Source organism: Xenopus laevis, chromosome 1S (assembly GCF_017654675.1).
Source record: "Xenopus laevis strain J_2021 chromosome 1S, Xenopus_laevis_v10.1, whole genome shotgun sequence".
NCBI lineage: Eukaryota > Metazoa > Chordata > Amphibia > Anura > Pipidae > Xenopus > Xenopus laevis.
In genome coordinates this window covers 91,189,445-91,205,797 of record NC_054372.1, presented here as the reverse complement: position 1 = coordinate 91,205,797, position 16,353 = coordinate 91,189,445, and the positions used below count along the sequence as shown (strand labels likewise).

Here is a 16,353-nt window from a genome sequence, read left to right as displayed (position 1 = left end):
CTCTTCAGCCCTACTGCTTGTACTCTAGATAGACACCTGCAGTCTAACCAAGATCAGAATTCGTAATCTGTTAACCGGGGGCCTGCAATAAATTGCCAATGTATGTACCATTAGGGGTGAAATAGGATTCCTTAGTGACTAGCCCTATATTTGAAATTGGAAATAATGGTAATCTTAACAAAAATTGTTTTCGCTTAATGAAAAAAATGTCACTCTAAGCAAATTACAATATGCATTAGTTGAACATTTTCAGCAACTTGTAATTACAGTTGAAATATTATTTGTTTATACCTTTTTGTTTTCTAACAGATGCTGCATTCAAGTGCAAGTACTGTACATCAACAAATGACTTTGAAACCACTGAATATTTTTAATTAATATATTTAGAAGCGTTTCTTACAATTACATTCTGATTCATTGTGCAAAAACAGTTTTTCATGGCGTTATATAAAATACACCACGGGACCTGTTACTAGAAGTTGCAACAAACAACATGAACTTTCCAAATAATCTAGATAAGAATAAGAAATTTAGGGGCTCTCCTTGTAATGCTAATACTAAAAAGGAAATTTAGCTGTAATTTACTGGGGGGTGGGTGGGATTTACAATCTATGACCTGGGCCAGACAGCAGAGACTTCTCAGGATACATTTTGTGATATTAACAGTGTAAGAATTGTTAATATCTTGTTAATATAGGCAGCTTAACTCAGCTGTAAGGACGTTAATAGAGGATAAGAGAAGTATTTAAAAAAAACAACTAGTCAGAGGGAACAGATACTACAGGTGTTCTAAAGCAGCAATCAAGAAGGCAAAATTAGTAAATGGAAAAGCGATTGCTTCATTTGCAAAGATTAATTTCCCTAAAAATATTTAATTATAGCAGTAGTAAATAGATGGAATTAAAGACATCTTTGCCACACTTCGCACCCCTTTGCCAGGCGCAAATTAGCTACTACTACAATAATTCACTAGAATTGTGTAAAGTTGTGTCTCTGCAGCCGAACGCTGGCGAAGTTTTGCTAGCGTTAATTCGTCACTGTGAGCATTTCATAGTGAACTTCCGCTAATGTTCATTTCTGCCTAGCGAAACTTTGCTAGTACACTTACGTCAATTTGAATAGGGCGTGTACATATAAGTCGTTTAGACATCTTTATTAGAGATGGTGCAAATGCTTGAAGTGGCCACTTATTATTACAAATGTCCAAGGAAGCAAAATAAAGACAAAAGAGATCCTCTAATGCCCTAGATATGAGCCCACCTTAAAACAAATGTGGCATGCCCCTCAAATGGTTGGGAAAAAATGTTAACACAAAAATCTTTAATAGTTAGAACTTTTGAAGGCAATTCCGATTCAAAATATGAAAAAACGCCATCATTTTGTACAGTGGCATAACTAGATGTTATTGTACCCCACAGCAAATTCATTTTAGTGCCCCCTAAATATCCAGAGGTTGTATTGCTTTACCAGTATATATTTAAATGGCTCATTATTTAGGGCCTTATGGGGCCTCCTATACATCCTGGGCCCCCTGCAGCTGTAGTTACACCCCAAGTTTTTTTAGAGCTTTTATGACTTCCCAGCATACAGGATATGATGTCACTGACATAAGATTGAGGAGGTTGTAGATTCAGGTCAAAGGTAACATTCTGTAAAATTCACACTTTAGTGAAGTTGCAGAGTAACGATTGCTCACCTGAGCGAAAATTCGTCTTGCGATATGGCTCAAGACTACCATAGCGACGGTCTCTTTCGCTAGCAAATTGTCCTCTAAGCCTGTTGGTTGGTGATGTCCTTGCTGATAGGACTTCTGGTGAATTTTCGTTAGCGACTTCACTTTGCCCTTTAGTAAATCTGCCCCTTTGACTTTGTGTGACAAAAAGTCACGTGATTCGGTTTGGCCAAGCACTTGAATCCTGCTGCAAAAAGACGAATGTTGACTGAATCCCAAACCCAATCCTGGAGTCGGTGCATCCCTACTACTTAAAAAAGCAACTACATTTTTTTTTATGTGAGCTATACTCTATAAATCCATTGTAATTACTACTTATTTTAGAACATTGCCATTTTCTAGAACATACTCTTACTATTATCCTTAATATTGATAAACTAGCCTGGCTGAAAATGTTAATAACTGAATAATGGCACTTTTACCTTAGGTGGTAATTAGAAAGTGGAGTTGTACTTAATTAATGAACTGATAAAGAAGGTTCAGAGGGCTAAAGCAGACCAACGCAAAGAAACAGCTGATTAGTACATGGATTTTAATAAAGGCAGTGTCCTAGTTAAAATTACAAAGAAAAACTGCAAATAAAGGCCACTGTAAAAAAAAAGTTGATAAAACAGCACTATGCACAACACATACAATTATTTTATTTTAATGGCACATTTCAAAGTTAGATTGGAATACCGTTAATATTCCCTCCACGGTAATTACAGAGATAATGCCAGTATACATAGAATTGTACTCAGGATACATATATGTAATGCATTATAAATATGGGCAGTGCATTCCAAATTCTGCACTCTCTAATGAAAAAATATCTTTAATAAAAAAAAAAGTCTGCAAGTATTGAAATAACATGGCCAACCTTTGCTTGACTGACTTTGATATAAATCACTTCATACAGTAGTAATTGAACAAAATAAACCAACCCAAGAGGACCTATGGAGTATACTGTTATTTGAAAGGCCCGTTACAATTATAAATAAAAAGAAATATACTTAGGTACAAAAAATCTAATTTCCCACATTAAGTAGCACAGCTAGCACTTTCTATGTTAACTTTGCAATTATCAAGCCTCCCATTAATGATTAGTTAAGGTTTTTATTCCAGAAATGTTTCAGGCTTTCTATGCCTTTAATATTTGTAGTTACCCCATCCATTTCAGTAACTAGGACAAATAGTTGTACTTGACCCTTATTGTCTTTTTTAATTGCTTTTTGTTTTTTTACTTTTTTTCTAAGACATGCTGTAGATTTAAACTTTCACCTACATGTTACAATTTGACAAATTAGCAGCCACATATCTTCAATACAGCCCTACAAAACATACCCACTGAGCTTTGTTAAATGCAGCTGGTACAACTGATACATTAGATGCTAATATTAAAATAATAAAAAATAAAATGCTCTAAAAAAATCATTATTGCTGGTGTACTACCTGAAAACAATTGAACTGAAATACAAATGTGTCTATAGAAAACAGGTACAGGTATGGGACCTGTTATCCAGAATGCTTGGGACCTGGGGTTTTCTGAATAAAGGATCTTTCTGTAATTTGGATTTTCATACCTTAAATCAAATAAACTTTATATAAACCCAATAAGATGATTTTTACTTACAATAAGAATTCATTATATCTTAGTTTGGATTAAGTACAAGATACTGTTTTATTATTACAGAGAAAAAGGATTTTTTTTAAAAAGAATGTGGATGATTTGTTTATAATCTAGTCTATGGGAAGCAGCCTTTCCATAATTCAGAGCTTTCTGGACAACAGGTTTCCAGATAACAGATAATACCTGTATGTTAGCAGTGGACTAAGCTTAACATTTCTACTATAAAGAAAACATAATGGGTCATTTACATAAGTGCAAGAGCACACAGCTTAGTGCTCACTCATCAAGCACTTGTGCCCAGTGTGGGACTGGGACACCAGGGGCCCACCAATAAACCTCAGACCAGGGGCCCACCAAAAGTTTTTAGACCAGGGGCCCACCCTCAGTACTATTTTCTTCCTCTCCTCACTCAACCTCTGTTCTCCTACTCTCTTTTCTTTACATACTATAATTATTATTACTATTTACCCACTATTTACCCACTTTGTTCTCATAGAAATAGAGAATGGCCGTGAAATAGGCCAAAAGTTTAGCAGCATGAGGGCCCACTGACACCTGGGCCCACCGGGAGTTTTCCTGGTATCCCGGTGGGCCAGTCCGACACTGCTTGTGCCCCACGTCTGCCTGTGCTCTGCACCTTGTGAATAGAAAATGTAAGCAGAGTTCAATTTGGTCAGGCATAGGCCAGCCATGTACTTGTCGCTTGCTATAGGGACAGGCTGTAAGCCCTGGGCTCCACTAAAGTCTGCTCCCTTTGCTGCGCCATAAGTTAAGGGGCATGGGGGGGGGTTCCAGTGTTCCTACTCTCTTCTGCCCCCTCATGAGTGCAGCACTGATGAAGGCCAACGGGTTTGTTTACTTTAAGACAGACACAGGTCTCTGTGCTTTGAGTAACAAGGAATTCAGTGTTCAAATAGCAAAAAAAATTCCAATAGCACCTGTTTTTGCATTTTACACACTGCCTTCTCTTACATAAATGACCATTATACATATGTGAACAAATAATTAAAAGAAGCAAATATATTTTAAGCAAATATAAATAAGACAGACAGTGTCTGACAAACATTTCATATAATTTAGACCTTTCCAATTTGTCTGGATTTTTATCTCTGTAGATATTGCAGAAATTCAGTAATGTAATGTAAATGTTTGAAATTAAATGGGCAGGGAGGAGGCAATAGAGGAAGGGGAGGACCCAGGGGCATAACTACAGAGGAAGCAGACCCTGCGGCTGCAGGGGGGCCCAGGAGGTACAGGGGGCCCCATGAGGTTCTCATTGATGAGCAATTTGAACATATATTGGTAAAACAGGACAAACAATGGATATGTTGGGGGCCCTAAAATTAATTTGCTGTGGGGCCCAGCAACATCTAGTTACGCCACTGGGAGGACCTTGTCCAATATTGTGCAGATATCCCAATATCTATGATATCTAAAAGCATCATGGGGTGACATTAAGATTGTGCTTCACTCACACTTTAGATTTTCCTTGTGCTTGTTCAGCAGACTCTGTGCCTTTGTGAATGTACATCCATACTTCTCTTCTACAAAATCATCTTCCTCTATGAATCTATTTTGTTCCTATTCCTTTCTGCATGTTGATTTTTTTCCTTTTATACCTCCCTCCCCCACACTTTCTTCATCTAACAGAATATGTTATTGCCATGGACACATGGCTTACTAAAAGGAGAAATTATTCCGACCTTCTGCATGAAGTGGTTCTTTGATACATGTCTGGATTCTAAATGGCACACAAATGACACATATAGGGATACTCAAAAGTATCCAAATGTATATTTACATTCACTGGCACAGCAGTTTATCAACTGTATACAGTCTGCCAAATCTTTTGTGGAGTTCTCAGTATTTGGACAAATCCCAAAAAAAATTTATTATTTGCATCCCTACTTTCTACCTACATTTTTCATGTTTTAGAAGTAACACTTAAATACAGTAAGTCTAACACAATAGCTTAAGAAAAAATAGATTAAATAAATGTCAAATACCAAAGCCGTGCAGGGTAAGATTTTTATGTTCTTATGGGCAGACAAACACCTTAGGGTTCCTTGGAAAACTATGCGTACCACTAAACAAGATTATTTAATGGTATGCATCTCCCCTTGTTCTCTTATATGGACTCCTAATCTTTCACGTCCTAACACTATCAATCCTTTCCATGCTCACTCCATTTCAATATAGAACAAATATAAATACCCTGCCAAATTCTACTCACACAGCTTAGTTTTTTCTTTTATTTTTACAGGAGAATTTACAGGAGAACTTGCCACTAAAATAACTATTGTGAAATATTGGAACAGTACAACCATTCCTATATCTAACTAAGTTGGATCGTGGTCAGTGAAAATGATCTAGCATTCTACAGGAAAAACTCAATAAATTCCTAATTGTTTGGGAGCCCTGCTATCCCTACGCTTTTCTGAAAGATAGAAACTCATTCTCCCAGTCGATTTAAAAATATTTGCTATGTTTTTAGACTTTGTTTAAATGATGCAGCTGACATTTTGTACTTCTAAAAATGTTAATAAAATCTATTTAAAAGATAAGAATGTCAAATACCACATTCAGAAATCACTACTTGGAGAACAGGCCTCATCTAAATTCATAGAAAAAAATCTTTTAGCCAACTAGAAGTAATTTCATGGCATAGTTCCAAATCTTTTCATTCCAGTGTGAATTTGTTCAGAGTCTCTGCATCATTTTTGTAAATGAGCATCAGGGTACCCTATTGATTGCTTGCTCTGCTTAGGGATGCTCGCTTTGAACAGAAATTGAAGCAACTATAGCCCTATGGAGTTCTCAATCTACTCCCTGAATTTAAATTTAGAGAATTAAGTATGATTGAGGACATGGACAAATAAATTTGAATTTCCAGTTAAGAACATTGGCAGTTGAGCGCATTATGAGCGCATTATTATTCTAAACTGCCTCAGATTTTATCAAGAGTATTAATTTACACAGGAACACAAGGGAATCAGTAATAAGATGGCCCATGGACCGAAGCACCTCTGTACACACTGGTGTACCATTTTTCAAGCTTGTATGTAGGGTACCCACTCGTGAAGCAGGTGAATTCAAGGTCTATATCAATAAGGGGGGAATATACTGTTATTAAAGCATACATGTTGGTATCTTCATACAATGCAGTCACATTCAGCAACCTTGTATGCTCATTATTTCTAAAGGCTCTGCTGGTGGGTGTAAATTAAATCACAGCAGAATGCTCTGCAACATAAGCATGCCTTTAGCAGTGGGGAGAAATTGATATAGAAAAAAATAAATCCAGTAAAGCCCTAGTAAACCAATTGTACTGCAATATCCACATAGACCATACAAAGCCACCTTTCTCCTGTGTCTCTTAATATGTGGCACCATGGGGTAGATTCAGGACCGCAATCAGAAATCGCAGGGCCCCATACGACAAAGTTTCCTGGGCCCCCTGGGCTGCACCCACCGCAAGCCCCACCTACAGGTCAGCCCTCCCCACCACACAGTAAAAAAACAAAAAAAAATATTGGTGGCTAGGGTTCCCACATGTTAATAAAAAATAAAAAGATATTGGTGGTCAGGGCCCCCCATAAAAAAACATTTGTGGCCAGGGCCCCCCATTAAAAAATATTGGTGGCTAGGACTCCACATGAGAAAAAAAAATTGGTGGCCAGGCCCCCCCCTCCCACATTATAAGAAAATTGGTGGCCAGGGCCCCTTAAACGTCCATGCCTTCCCGAAGTCAGCAGCTCTCAGAAAGATGGGGGGCCCGGATAATCAAGTAAGTGTGGCGTCGCCGAGGCCCCCTTACCCTCGGGCCCCCTACAACTCTCCCCCCTGTCCCCCCCTGATGGCTGCCCTGGGTAGATTTGTTAAAATGCAAACATGGCATAGGTTCCCAACAATTTGAATTTTATCTAAGTACCTTGTACATTGACCTAACTATTTGTTAGTGCTGGTTGGGTGCAATGTTCCCTCTAAGCACACAAATTTTGAGGCTAGCGTACACAAGTTGTGGTGCGCACAAAAAAGTGAAAAAAAATCGTGAAAAAAATCAGAATCTTACCAATTTTTTGGATTTTCTGACGAAAACTTTTTAAAATTTGATACCCAAAACCTGAGACTTTTTCAGATTTGATGCCCAAAACCTGAGACTTTTTCGGATTTGATGCCCAAAACCTGAGACTTTTTCGGATTTGATGCCCAAAACCTGAGACTTTTTCGGATTTGATGCCCAAAACCTGAGACTTTTTCGGATTTGATGCCCGAAACCTGAGACTTTTTCGGATTTGATGCCCGAAACCTGAGACTTTTTCGGATTTGATGCTTTTTTATTCAAGCTTTTAACACCAACTGGGTTTAATAAATCATGAAAAATGTGACCTGGAGATATATGGAGCCATGTTGCATAGAAGCCTCTCAGGAAATCAGGGATTACAGTGCCATGGAACCAGGTTCTGTGGCTTTGAGTTCTAACAGTGACTTTTAGTTCTAAGTCTAACTTCACTGTGTGAAGGGATAGATCCGTTGCCGTTGATAAAAGTCTAGTAAATGACTGGGGTTATTGTAAGGGTGCCAGCAATGTAGAGTTTTGATCTTCACTAAACCAAACAATGAGTTACCGTTGGGAGCATATTGACATTATAAAGATGTGGCTTTAGAACAGGAAATCTCTGAAACTTCTATCATAATAAAACAAATTGTAATTGTTTCAACTGGGCAACACATTTATCTTTAATTGAATGCATACCTATTGTACCTTCTTAGGTGTCAGTACAAGCCACCTGTGTCACTCTGACAGCTATGAGTGTGGATCGTTGGTATGTCACTGTGTATCCATTGCAGTCTCTGCGTCAAAGAACACCACGTGTAGCTGCAGCAGTTAGTATGGGAATCTGGATTGGTAAGTGACTCGATATAATACTTTAGATGTTATATAATCAAACGCATTAACAGAATCTAAAATAAGAGAATAACAAAATCTCATTTCACAATGTAATCATATTAAATAATTTACCGCCTTGCAATTTTAATTGTAAATCACACATTTATTAAGACCTGCTTCATGGGAGTAGAATTTTTTGGGAAGAAAACAACCTATTTAATTACATACACTGGTTTGCCAAAACATACAAGGCTTTTTGATTTGCATTGACTATGGGGCACATTTACTTAGCTCGAGTGAAGGTTTAGAAGGAAAAAAACTTGGAATGGTTTTTTTTGGCTACTTCGTCCATCGAATTGGCTACTTCGACCTTCGACTACGACTTTGAATCAAACGATTCGAACTAAAAATCATTTGACTATTCGACCATTCGATAGCTCGACCACCTACTTCTCCACCTAAAACCTACCGACGTACAATGTTAGCCTATGGGGATCTAACGATTTTTCCTACGATCGTTCGAATGAACGAATTGCGGTAAATCCTTCGACTTCGAATATCTTCGGATTTTACTTCGACGGCCGAATATCAAGGGTTAATTATCCCTCAATATTCGACCCATAGTAAATATGCCCCTATAGTTGTTAAAAGCAGTATCTCTCTACATTTTCTTAGTCTTATGAGAAATGAATGTAAATGAAATATGCTATAATTAAGTGTCTTCACTTCAATAAAATAATTAGTCATGTCATGCAGACATTCATTTTATGGAAATATTTTGTTTCTTTTTTTTTTTGCATTTGGCAATTGACTGTTAATCTCTGTGATGTGAACATTCTGCTGCTCTAATTGGCTACAGGTTCATTCTAATTCTGCCAACAATAAAGTACCTGTAGAAAAATACATAATTGAACAGATTAAGAAAGTGTTTACAATTCCTTCTCAAACACCAGTGAAATAGACATGGAAAGGAAAACCAGCCAGTACTTTGAAAGGTAGAGGAGAGACTAACCTAGTCTGAGCTCCGCATTCCAGAATTTCCTATTAATTGTATATTATGTTAATATTTGGTTATTGTGATTCAAAGGATGTTGCCACTTTGAATGCAAATAACCAGAAGTACATTATGCAGATTATCTATGTGCTGGTAATCTAATTCTCTTCAATTTCCATGTTTGCCTTGTTAAGTAACAAAAATATAGATTTTTCATCATTAAAACAATAGTAAAAAAAAGTATGTTCAGCATGCAGTCTGCTATATTTATTACCCATAATGCAATTTACTTCCCAGAATTCCAGCATAGTTGTGGATGCCTACAAAGTAGTATTTAGAGGTATTGTATACAAAGTACATGGTGGATGGATGCATGGGAGCCCTGGCTTGAGAAGATATTGAGGTAATTTATGAAATCACTTACCATAGGTGGTAGAGCACTTAGGGATGCAAACTCTTTTATCTCTGAGACTGTTGAAGAATTGCAAATAATTATGGAGGCCACAACTGAATGTCTCTAATTCACCATTATTCACAGTCCAACAATAGACTAGTCTCTTGGTCAATCTTTGGTGGTGGGGGGAATTTAGTGTCAGCATGATTGTAAAGTGGTGTCCTGTACCTTCCTGGGATAATTGGCTGAGTATCAACCACCAGTACAGGGGACTTTCACTACACACTTTAGCTGTAAATAAACTGGAGGTTCACATAACACTGCTGTTGAATTCAGTTCCAACTTATTACATTCCATACAGATTTCCCCAAAAATATACTTACAATTTCCCAGGCCCATGGCCCCAGCCTACTGCCTACCTTCCCTGCTTCCTCCTTCAAGTTAAGGACAATATAACTTCAAAGACTTTCAGCACCATGGTCAGCCTTGCATCTGAGACACTAGTTCCTATCCCACCTAGCTCCTCTTCCAGTGGGTCCCTAACTGGGTGAAGTACCGTCAGGACACTTGTCCCTCTCTATCTCTCCCCGTTGAAGTCTCAACTGCTCGACTACTTAACTTACCACTAACACTCACCTCCTGCAGTGAGCTCCAGTAATCTACCCTAATACTACCTAATCTAAATAATTATTCTGGGTACTTAGACAGACAGCTGCCTGGGTGGTTGTTAAAGAAACTGGTACCATGTAGGAAAAATGGGGATGGAATAGGGTTCAGTGCACAGATATATATATAAAAAGATACACATGCTGATACCAACCTAAATATATATAGATTTTGGTATCACAACAGTAGATAGTGTCCAGTACTAAATACTGTAAAACAAACCAAAAATACAACAAATGCATCACAAACAAATATTTTTTTCAAAAGAACATATTTTATGGGCTCTCAGATCTGCTGAATATTAATATTTCTATTACTTGAAATGCATATTTGGATGACTGGGCTAAAATGCCTATTTGAACACACTTGCGGGTCCATCCAGGCAGAATATAATAGAGTAAATTAGCTCATGAACAGAAGATATTTACATGCCTCATTTGGCCAGGTGCACTCAATATTTTTTCCCAAGCGTGTTTCAAATATGCAAAAAAAAACCCACCCATAATTGAGATTATAATAATACTGGACAAATCTACCATAAAAGCTTATATTGTTTACAACTTCTAAATATGGTACAGGTATGGGATCTGTTATTCAGAATGCTTGGAACCTGGGGTTTTCTGGATAATTGATCTTTCCATAATTTGGATCTTCATACCTTGTCTTTTAGAAAATCAGGTAAACATTAAATAAATTCAATAGGCCATTTCTGCTTAGTTTGGATCATGTAAAAGGTACTGTTTTATTGTTACAAAGAAAAAGGAAATCATGTTTTAAATTTATATTATTTGGACAAAATGGAGTAGATGGGAGATATATTTTCCATAATTCAAATCTTTCTGGATAACGGGTTTCCAGATAACATATCCCATACCTGTAATGATATATTCAAAACACGTTATTAAAAACTTTAAAACAAAATAGTTGTAAACCCTCTTTTCTCATACAGTATGTTGTCCATTAATTCTTCTAATTAATTAATGGCACTGACTAAAAAACAGAAATTAGAGACCTTAATCCTCATCTAAGGAGTTATGATCAGAAACATGCAATTTTAAAGGCAATGCTTTGTGTGTAGCATGAGGCACATATGCAAATTTCCAGCTGTTACTAATATGCAGCAGTTGCAAATACTGTACAAGAGTTGCATTGTTTCAGCGGTGGGTTAAAGGAACTGTAATGCCAAAAAATGAAAGTGTTTTAAAGGAATTACAATATAATGTACTGTTGTCCTGCACTGGTAAAACTGTTGTGATTGCTTCAGAAAAACTACAATAGTTTATTTAAACAAGCTGCTGTGCAACTATGGGGGCAGCCATTCAAGCACAAGATACACAATGGATCACATTCAGCTTTGAATGGAGGCCAGTTGTACAAGTCCAGCACAATTAGTACATTATATTTTCATTACTTTAATACACTTTCATTTTCTGGTGTTACTTTTCCTTTAAGTGTTTGTTGGGTGCTGGTTTTGAAGACACAAGCTAGCTCTACCAATACCATTCACAAGGTCTATTGTCCATGTGTGCATTTTTTAGCCAGTGAAAAGCCCCTGAAAGCACTCATTCAGCCAGAATCCTAATGTCACTAGCAGGTGGTTTTGGTTTAAAAACACTTATCTGAACATTCTCTGGCAAAAATCCAATATTGACTGGTGGATTATATTTAACTAAACGTACAATGCACATGTGCTTCTCCAGTGGTGTTTTGCAGCCCCTTTTGCCTTTGGCTTAGAGATAACGTTGATTGGTCCCAGTCATGCAATCCATATTAATTAGTAATAGTAGCTCGCTCAAGCCAATCTCACTCATTCCTGGATTCTGGAGGTAGAATGTCTGTGGAGCACTGATATTTCCCTTCCATGCATCCCATAATTAGATCACAAATTAATTTTTCTTTTTTCAGAACAACAGTGCACTGACTAGGAGCAGGGCTTATATTCTTCTCAACAGTGGGGGTAAATATTTGTAACCAAAATTCTACCCCTCACTACTACAACCACCTTTTTTGTTGATGGTTCTAGGTATATCATTTTGTACTTCCCGATACAAATCCTCTTATTAGCCTCCTTTCCTTTATGTTCTATCTTGTCGTTGCTTCATTTAATTCACAGAATTTCAAGGACACTTAGTTTAACTGATAATGATACCATGGGGTTATGGAGGAGAAGGTCCTGTAGAGATATGTGAATGAGAAACTGATGAGCAACAACAATCCTTAATCAGGAAACAGGATATGACATTGTTCACATCAGTACTTCAATTACTGCTATGTGATTGGATTTAATGAAAGCCCTATGCCAACAACCTATTTTAAATCGTTATAAAACAACGAATTAAAAGTGAAGTCAGCTTTAGTTAATTACTGTATGATGAGTGCTCCTCATCATTGTGTTTTGGCATAGACAAAATACTTTCTTCTGCTTGTTAACACTGTCTACTGAGGTGTTATCATGCTATCTTATTTGGAAAGGCTGGGAGAGAATACTAGATTGTAGACTGCATTTGTTTATTCAGTAACCTAGCATTTGCCAGGATCCACATGCGAAAGACAGCCAGCAGATAAATACATGGTGGGCTAAATATTCCTATATTTATTCTTGAGCAGGTGTTAAGTACAGGGCTCCTACTGCACACTGCAAATTTGTAGAAGTGCAACAAACAATTTGGACATTGTGTTGTTCTTAAGGCTATAGCGTAATTAAAGTTAATTTGAGTTTTATTGCTATGAGTTTCTGAAAAGACACATACTGCTTCTATAGAATTTCATATTTCAAATACAAAAGGGGGGTTGTGGGAGCACTCCCAAGGCTGAGTAAAAATGTTTTAAAGTATAATGAAAGTGCTACTGACTTGGCCAAATTAATCAGTGCACATTCCCTGGGCCCCTGTCTAAGTAATTCAGTATATATGCAAGTGCATGTGTTCACAAAGACAGGGGTTTTTAGTTGCAAAGTTATGATCATAAAGTTGATAAGCCACCATACCTTGTATTCTACAGAATGTGATTTGTAGACAACATCCATGCCTAAATAATATAGCTGTTGCTATTCTGATCTCAAAGCAATATGCCCATAGCCTCTGTCCATATAACCGATAAGACAAGTAGCCAAACAGTAGTGATGAACACATTTTTTCGCCAGGCATGGATTTGCAGTGAAATTCCACATTTCTCCATCTGCAAATTATTTCATGCAACTGCGGCAAAAATCTGCCATAAGAAAAAATGCGATGGCTATGGCATGATGGCATGACGGGTTTAGCATTCACTAGTTTTGTTTTGTATTAGAAAGAAAGGGAAGAAAAGATAAAAAGAAACATCCCAGGTTTAGCAATATAATTTTTTTTTTTTTTTTTTATCAAAAAGGTCTCACACCATTCCTCCCCCCACAACATTTAGATGGAACCAGGAATCATAAAATCTTCACATCTTAATTTAATGCATCCGTGTTGAACAGGGTATGTCCAAAATATTACATTCATAAGTAGTGTCTAATCGTAGGCCAAGGTATAACAAGCATCAGACATACCATGATTTCAACAGATGGACTAACTAAATCTGTCAAGGTTTCATGATTGCTGGTACCATCTCTGTAGGAATAGTGGGCATCCCTTATGTTTACATTGAGAAGGGCAAGTTTATTAACCAAAACCACTGACACCCAACAGCCTAGAGCACAGCTGACGGGGGTGGGTGGGACACAACACCCTCCCCCCAAATGATGGTATAATAGAGTCCACTCCTGCCTGTTTTGGCATTATTTAAATTTCAGAAAGGGCAGGGGTTGCTGCTGTAGCAAATGGTGGTGCAAGGGGCCCCCAGGACAAAAGGTACTTGCCTTGATCACCAGTACCTCTTGGACTGGCAATGCCCAACAGGCATGATGGAGGGATAAATCCAGTCCCTTATTGTGTTTACAGATTTTGTCTAACAGCAATACAAATATAAAAGTAAAGGCCATAAGCACACTTCTGCCCTCCATGTACAATATGAAAGTTCATTGTAATCCACTCAAATAACTAGAACAGCATTCAGACTGACTTGCTATGCCATGTAAATCATATATAACAATTCTTTTTTTATATTCACAGGTTCCTTCATTGTTTCTATCCCAGTTCCTATCTATAATCAACTTGTAGAAGGTTATTGGTTTGGACCACAGATATACTGCAGTGAATCATTCCCATCGGTATCACATGAGAAAGCTTTCATCCTCTACAACTTTCTGGTGGTCTACTTGCTGCCATTGATCACGATCTGTGTCTGTTACTCTGCCATGGTATACCAGATGGGTCGTCCGTCTGTGGAGCCAATCGATAATAGCTACCAGGTAAAAAATTCCCTGTTTGAAAGATAGGCTTTGAACTCAAAAGATAATCTCCAATAATATGTTGTGTATAGTTCATACATATTCTATCAGCTACATTATATATCATTAGGATGGTAAGTCTATGTTATGTACATTTGTTAGAGGACCAAATAGTTGGAATGCAAAAGGGGGCCATAATACGTATTCATGTTTAAAGTAGAGACTTGTATCACAATTACAGAATGCTACCACAAGTGTGCAATTAATTAATTTTCTCACAGGTGCAGCTACTAGCTGAGAGATCTGAAATGATGCGTACAAAGATATCACGTATGGTGGCTGTAATCGTCCTGCTGTTCACAATCTGTTGGGGACCCATCCAGCTATACATACTATTTCAAGCTTTTAGTCCCAGCTTTAAACGGGACTACTACACCTACAAAGTGAAGATTTGGGCAAACTGCATGTCTTACACCAACTCATCAATCAACCCTATTGTATATGCTTTCATGGGAGCTAACTTCCGCAAGGCCTTCAATAAGGTCTTCCCCTTCCTTTTCAAGCAACGAGTGGGGAGTACTGGAGTGGCTAATGCCAACGTGAATACGGAAATGCAATTTGTGTCCTCAGGCACATAAAATTCAAATGGACTCATATTGGACCAGCAAACATGGAACAACTGTATTATATTGTCATATCAGGCATTGTTTACACGAGGAAGCAACCATGAAATCAGGTCTACAAACCACATCTGCCTCATAATTTTATTATATTATATACATATGTGAGACTTATGAAGTAATTTCCCTGACTATGAACCCTTTCTGAAAGGTTTATTTTACTTGACTACCATGACAACCAATAATACATTCCTAAAAGATGGGCAGGTATATTAAGTTGCTGCATTGGAATGAAATAGAACAATGAATCATCTTAACTGGTATAAGATGAATTATCTAAATGCCAAATAAGTATTGGGGGATTTTGACTATTGTCTAAAAATACTGTATAATATCAACTTTTTGATGGAATTGTATAACTAATGATAAATTGTAAATATGTTTTTTCTCCATCGAGCCCAGTCACTGAGCTAAGACAGACCACGGGTTAGCATAGAAATTGAACTTAGCACCTGATTGTTTGAAAACAGGCAAAATTACACTTTAAGGGGCAGATTTATTAAGGGTTGAATTTAAAATTCGAATTATAATTTTCACATTTTTTTATAGTAAAAACTGTCAAATTCAAAATTGTTAATTATCCAAACTCGATTCAATTTGGAGATATTTCAAACTCTGGCCCTTTAAGTCAATGGGAGAGGTCCAGGGACCAATATATATGTGTAAACCTTTAGAATTGTGCAAATAAATTAACATTTCACAACGTTAAGTTCACAATTCAGGTGTGTCTGGAATGTAGTGGGAGGGCAGGTAGTGAGTTGAGGAGTCTGATCCCTTGTGGAAAAAAGCTTTCATGCAGCCTCTTTGTTCGGGCTTTAATGCTGCAAAAGTGTCTGCCGGATGGGAGCAGCATGAACAGTCCGTGTGAGGGGTGTGTGGAGTCCAGTGCAATGCAGGAGGCCTATCTTACACAGCGCTTGTTGGAAGATGTCCTGCAGTGATGGTAGAGCCGCTCCAATGATGTTGCCAGCTGCTTTAACAGTCCGCTGTAGACTTTTCCGTTCAGCAGCGCTAGCACTACTGTAACAGACGGAGATGCAGCTCATCAGGACGCTCTCTTTGGTGCCCCTGTAAAACA

At 37.6% G+C, this 16,353-nt stretch overlaps 1 protein-coding gene across 1 annotated transcript in view; it reads left to right on the top strand.

Annotated features, from left to right (window-relative positions):
• Positions 1 to 15,802, top strand: part of LOC108706208 (G-protein coupled receptor 54) — a 51,798-nt gene extending 35,996 nt beyond the window's left edge. The window contains exons 3-5 of the mRNA XM_018242812.2: positions 8,115 to 8,250; positions 14,378 to 14,616; positions 14,877 to 15,802. Coding sequence (XP_018098301.2) covers positions 8,115 to 8,250; positions 14,378 to 14,616; positions 14,877 to 15,233 — 732 coding nt within the window. The 3' untranslated portion in view covers positions 15,234 to 15,802. The remainder of the gene's footprint in view (positions 1 to 8,114; positions 8,251 to 14,377; positions 14,617 to 14,876) is intronic.
• Positions 15,803 to 16,353: the final 551 nt, after the last annotated feature.